At 39.2% G+C, this 5,829-nt stretch overlaps 1 protein-coding gene across 1 annotated transcript; it reads right to left on the bottom strand.

Annotated features, from left to right (window-relative positions):
- Nucleotides 1-1,834: 1,834 nt before the first annotated feature.
- LOC107674999 (uncharacterized) lies at nucleotides 1,835-4,194 on the bottom strand. Its single transcript, XM_016469180.1, has 4 exons — nucleotides 4,073-4,194; nucleotides 3,459-3,581; nucleotides 2,984-3,106; nucleotides 1,835-2,498 (listed from the first exon to the last, which is right to left on the bottom strand). The coding sequence occupies exons 1-4, from the start codon at nucleotides 4,162-4,164 to the stop codon at nucleotides 1,835-1,837; spliced, it is 1,002 nt and encodes a 333-aa protein (XP_016324666.1). The 5' UTR covers nucleotides 4,165-4,194.
- Between the last annotated feature and the right edge of the window lie 1,635 nt (nucleotides 4,195-5,829).

Here is a 5,829-nt window from a genome sequence, read left to right as displayed (position 1 = left end):
GCACTGGAAAGATAAGTTTGTCTTACTACTTTTAATGAAGATGATTGTGTGTTGACCGTCTGCGTCTTACTTTTAGTTTCATTCGTGGCAGTTTGCACGTCGGCTTGCTGAAGAGATACTCAGCTACTTGTCCGCAGCGATGCGTGTTGCGTTAGCGCAGTCTGACTAATGTCATATAGCCTATAACACGCTCTCACACTTTATTATTTTAACATTTTGGGAAGAGTAAAATTTACATATGTGGTTTCAACAACCAGATGCATTTACACTTGTCCAGTTTCTTCTGGAATGCGGCCCAGACCACCCCCTGAAGTGCCCACATAGCAATTGTCTTCTGGCCCAGCTCTGGGCCAAACAAAGGAGACAGCATTTCCCACTGAGCCACTTATGCTGTGCTTAGCCACAGACATTACATACAGACACTTGTGCAATAATAATACATAAAAAAACTGAAACGTTTTCATGATTTTATGTATATAAAATAAACTAATAAAAAAACATTTACAGGTACAAAACTCTGTTTGGATATATGCTGAAATGTACAACATACACAGCAAAATCCTCAGTGAACACTGCACACAATGTTAAAAGAAACACGAAAGTAGTGTTGAAGTTCACGAGATGAATGATCAAATTAAATGATCAAATAAGCATTTGGTAAAATCAACTGAAATAAAACACATTAAATCTCTGAAGATCTCAGCAGAGGATGTTTAAACAACAAGCAGCATCACCAGCTTCACTTATTACTAACCAGACTGGCTTTATTTCTGTCAGCCATCTAGAGAAGCTCTTATTGAGAATTAATAGAGGTTTAGATGTTGATATTTGTTTCATTTGAAGTCACCATTGTGGTGGGCAGTGTTTGCTTTAGTTGGGATCTTGGTCCCTGTACTTCTTATGTTAGCTTTTCTTCAGCTGCTGTAACTGTGTCTAGAATGCACAGTTCTTGTGATAGAGCAGACCAAGACCAGGTACTAATTTCCTATCTTGTTGGTGATGATGAAGTCATAACAAAATGAGCATTTGACAATTTTAAAATCTCATCAGTAGCTGTAATGGTGTTTTGTTTATAATTTTGTTCATCTTCGGCATTTATAGCCACCAACCTTGTAAAACTGCAGTATCGGCACTAAAAGCATTAAAATGATCACACATCCTGAAGACAGACATCAAGATTTTGCATATGAATCACCACAGTGGTTACAATCAAAACCAAAAAAGCTTGGGAATCCAGGATGTGGAATTAAGGAATAATCAAGTTTTGTACGATGAAGCCACCCATCATGCATTGCGCAACATGAAGCTTTTTTGTTTTGATTGTCACCGTTGTTGTGATTCATATGCAAAATATTGATGTCTGTCTTCAGGATGTGTGATTGTTTTAATGCTTTTAGTGCATATATTGCTGTTTTACAAGATTGGTGACTATAAATACCAAAGATAAACAAAACACTGTTACAACTACTGATGAGATTTTAAAATTATTAAATGCTCATTTTGTTATGACTTCATCATCATCATCACCAACAAGATAGGGAGATAGTACCTGCTTTTGGCTTGCTCTGTCACAAGAACTGTGCTTTCCAAACACAGCTACAGCAGCTGAAGAAAAGCTAATACAAGAAGTACAGGGACCAAGATCCCAACTAAAGCAAACACTGCCCACCACAATGGTGACTTCAAATGAAACAAATATCAACATCTAAACCTCTATTAATTCTCAATAAGAGCTTCTCTAGATGGCTGACAGAAATAAAGTCAGTCTGGTTAATAGTAAGTGAAGCTGGTGATGCTGCTTGTGGAGTTGTTCAAACATCCTCTGCTGAGATCTTCAGAGATTTAATGTGTTTGAAAGTCCAGCAGAAGTCTGTGAAGACTGTACTGATGATCTCGGATCAAGTTCAGCTCTCGAAATGGAAGCACAAACATGAAATCTACATCCTGATTTGGCTTTTCCCTCGGCCCAGTCCAGAATGAACTTCTTCACAGAGACGGTTTTTCCGATTCCAGCGATGCCTTTAGTAAGAACAGTCTTGATCTGGTCTTTCTCCTCACATCCTGGCTCAGGTGAAGCTTTAAAGATGTCACTGCAGTAGATTGAAGTGTCTTGTGAGTGTTGTGTTCCGGATGTTTTGTCCATCTGTAAAACCTCATGTTCTTCATTCACTCTTTCACTCTCTCCCTCTATGATGTAGAGCTGCGTATAGATCCTGTTCAGGAGGGTTACATTCTCCTGTTTGTTTCCCTCAGATAATCTCTCATGCTTGTTTTCCATGCTGGTTTTGTGCTGGTCTTTGAATCTCTGAAGGACATCATCTACTGATTGGTGAGAATCCTGTATCAGGGCTTCAGTCTCTTCCAACAGACCGTGTGTTTTATGAATTGTTTTTTTGTTGGTCAGAAGGTAAGAAACATTTTTATTCATTCTGATATGGTGCTGATAGTGGGATGCAGAGTATGGTAAAGATTTGTTCAGATCATATATCTCTCCCCTGCTGAAATAGAAAAGACAATAGCAGCAAAAAGACAATGACAGTTATTACAATGACTATTGAAGACCTTCATAAAACATACAGTTACCAGATATGACTTTGATTTTGGGAGGCACTTCTGTTTAGTATGTTGCATATTTTGGAATACATTTAGTGTTGTTTCATTAAAGTTTCTTAAAGTATTATTAATTTGTGATACACTACAGTAAATTACCAAGTAAATGTGACCCTGTCTGTGAAAACCCAGCTAAAGTAATTTTTTGGTGATTTACTGTTCTCTATATAAAATCATCCTTCATAAGGTAAAGAACATTCTGTGAAAATTTAATATTGAAATCTTTATTATTGACTGAGTAAGACCATGTCAAAGATTGAAATCATAGGGAAATTAATGGTTGAAATCAAACTTTGATGCTTGTTATCTCATAATTAGATTTTGAGACTTTAGCCTGGATTTCACAGAGAGGGTCACAGATGTTTACACTGACGGAGGGTTAGAGGTCCCTGGTCCATCACTGAATTTAAGGGGTTCCATCATGGATGCGTTACTTTTCACAGACACACAGCTGGGTTCTGGAGACTCTGATCTCTGCCTCTCACTACTGCTGATACTGACAAAAGACAAACAAAAAAGCATTTTGGAGCACTACATATGCTGAATAAAATGAATGCACCTTACAGTAAAGTAGCAAGTAAATGTGTCCCTGTCTGTGAAAACCCAGCTAAAGTAATTTTTTGGTGATTTACTGTTTTCTATATAAAATCATCCTTCATAAGGTAAAGAACATTCTGTGAAAATGTAATATTGATATCTTTATTACTGACTGAGTAAGACCATGTCAAAGATTGAAATCATAAGGAAATTAATGGTTGAAATCAAACTTTGATGCTTGTTATCTCATAATTAGATTTTGAGACTTTAGCCTGGATTTCACAGAGAGGGTCACAAATGTTTATACTGACGGAGGGTTAGAGGTCCCTGGTCCATCACTGAATTTAAGGGGTTCCATCATGGATGCGTTACTTTTCACAGACACACAGCTGGGTTCTGGAGACTCTGATCTCTGCCTCTCACTACTGCTGATACTGACAAAAGACAAACAAAAAAGCATTTTGGAGCACTACATATGCTGAATAGAATGTATGCACCTTAGAGTTACATTTATTGCTTTATCAGAAACTTTCATCCAAAGGTAATTAGAAATGAGGAACATAAAATTTAATTCATCCTATGGAGGCAATAACAGAATAATTGCTGAAATATAAAAGTTCAAAACTGTTCAGAGTGCAGTCTAGAAATGAGATGAAAAGAATAAACAGTGAAAGAATAGGAAACGATTCAAGATTTAAAAATAAAATGCATACATTACTAGAAAGATCAAGAGATCAAGCAGTTTAAAAAAGATTCTGTCAAGTGCTTGAAACATTTAAAGGAATTTTACTGTTTGGGAAGGTAGGGAAGATCATTCTACCAGTGAGGATCAGTGACAGTAAAGGCTCAAGAAAGTTATTTTGTGCCTCTCTGTGATGGTTCCATGCAACAACACTCACTAATGCTAAAATGACTTGTGTCTTACCTGAGGTCATAGGCCACTGTTTCATCACTGAAGACAGAGGCCAGATTCTTCATGGGTTGATTGCAGCTTGATCCAGGAGATGGAGCACTCATTTTAGAGTCAGTGTATTCCTATTCTCATTTCTAAAAAAAAAAAAGAATAATAATAAAAAAAGTTGAGATATTTATTTCAGACATTTCGTGTAAAAAAAAAAATAAATAAAATTTAGGGATGAAAATTCTGGGCCAAATTCTGTATACATTTCAAATTAGCACATAATCATACCTGTAAATACATTCTTGTGTATATTATATATTGTGATTTTGCTATTTTGTACATTGTCTATTTTGTATATTATTCTTTTTATTATCTATGTCCTGTCTTGTCACTGTCATTCTGTTGCACTGTGGAGCTTCTGTCACTAAAACAAATTCCATGTATGTGTAAACATACCTGGCAATAAAGCTCATTCTGATTCTGATTTTGAATATTAAGCTGCAAAAATACTATTAAAAAACGAATCCTATATGTCTCTGTGTGAATGAATGGCGCAGGTGCGTGGTTTCATTTACTACACACATACTGAAGCACTGTCTTTTCAGCCTCTGCCGCGTCAATATAGGAGTACATGAACATAATCTCTAGAACTGTTTTGAGAGTCACTTCATGAGCATTTTATGGATTCTTTTGAGAAAACTATCATCATATCATATACAAACAGAAACGTCTCGGTTACGTATGCAACGTAGGGATCCCAATTCATCGGTCATTACCGACGTGACGTAGAGAGTGACCAAATTAAAGGGAACGTCTCGGTTAGGTATGTAACCCTCGTTCCCTGAAGGAGGGAACGGAGACGTCACGTCGGTACTGATCGACGAATTGGGATCTCGCTTAGAGAGACCAATCCACTTTGAGTATAAACTAAATGAGCCAATGCACATTGGCATGCGATGATTGCATCCAGCTGCCGTTGATTACAGCGCGAGTATAACTAAGCAGCAGGTGCAACACATACTCAGGTTTTCACTGGAAGCTGAGCCGGTGACCTGGACACTCAGCAGTGGTACAGCAGCTGTGGCAACGGGACGTGATGTCTCCATTCCCTCCTTCAGGGAACGAGGGTTTTGTGGTGTAGGCCGGGGCTCGCAACAAGAAGACCAATCACTGTTGTCATAGCACTATCCACTCAGTGAGATTGGATAACACTGGGAAAACGTACCCATTCCACTTGGAACAGGAACGTTGGGGAAGCCTCATCCTTCCTGAAGGAGGTTTCAGAAGCACTTACACATATGAACATCCGTTTAGGTGCATATGGAATATTAGAGGTGATTATAAGCCTCTTGGAAAAAGCAGAAGTCTACCAGGAAAACACGGGCTCTGAGGCTATACCATGGACTTTACACATATGGGATCCACTTAGGTCTTTAGCGGTTCTCACGGATTCATCGAGTGAGGGCCTGGCGCCGGGCGTTCCGCCACGTCTGGCTGCCGAGGGGACGGAGGAGCTCGACAAGGCCTACAGTACGGACACTCTGGAGCAGTTTTAGCAAGCCGACACTAAACCGGGGCCTCTCAGTGCTTCTACCCATTTGAGGTGAAAACACAGGAGGATACCGGTTCAACACGAAGGCTATAGAACCTATCGAACATGTTGGGGGTCGCCCAGCCCGCAGCTCTACAAATGTCTGCCAGCGAGGCGTCACGAGCCAGCGCCCAGGAGGATGCAACACTTCTAGTAGAGTGAGCTCGCAACCCGAACGGGCAGGGAGGCT

This window comes from Sinocyclocheilus anshuiensis, unplaced genomic scaffold (genome assembly GCF_001515605.1).
Source record: "Sinocyclocheilus anshuiensis isolate Anshui unplaced genomic scaffold, SAMN03320099.WGS_v1.1 scaffold1484, whole genome shotgun sequence".
NCBI lineage: Eukaryota > Metazoa > Chordata > Actinopteri > Cypriniformes > Cyprinidae > Sinocyclocheilus > Sinocyclocheilus anshuiensis.
Note: the sequence above shows the minus strand (reverse complement) of the source record. Positions and strands in the feature narration are given on the sequence as shown.

Excerpts from the sequence above, each read along its gene's own strand:
- LOC107674999 (XM_016469180.1), bottom strand. The coding sequence starts at position 4,164 with ATGAGTGCTCCATCTCCTGGATCAAGCTGCAATCAACCCATGAAGAAT. Across the intron at positions 3,107-3,458 it reads CCAGGGACCTCTAACCCTCC|TATCAGCAGTAGTGAGAGGC; the intron begins GTCAGTATAAAC and ends GTCTTTTGTCAG. Across the intron at positions 2,499-2,983 it reads CCAGGGACCTCTAACCCTCC|CAGGGGAGAGATATATGATC; the intron begins GTCAGTGTAAAC and ends TTTCTATTTCAG.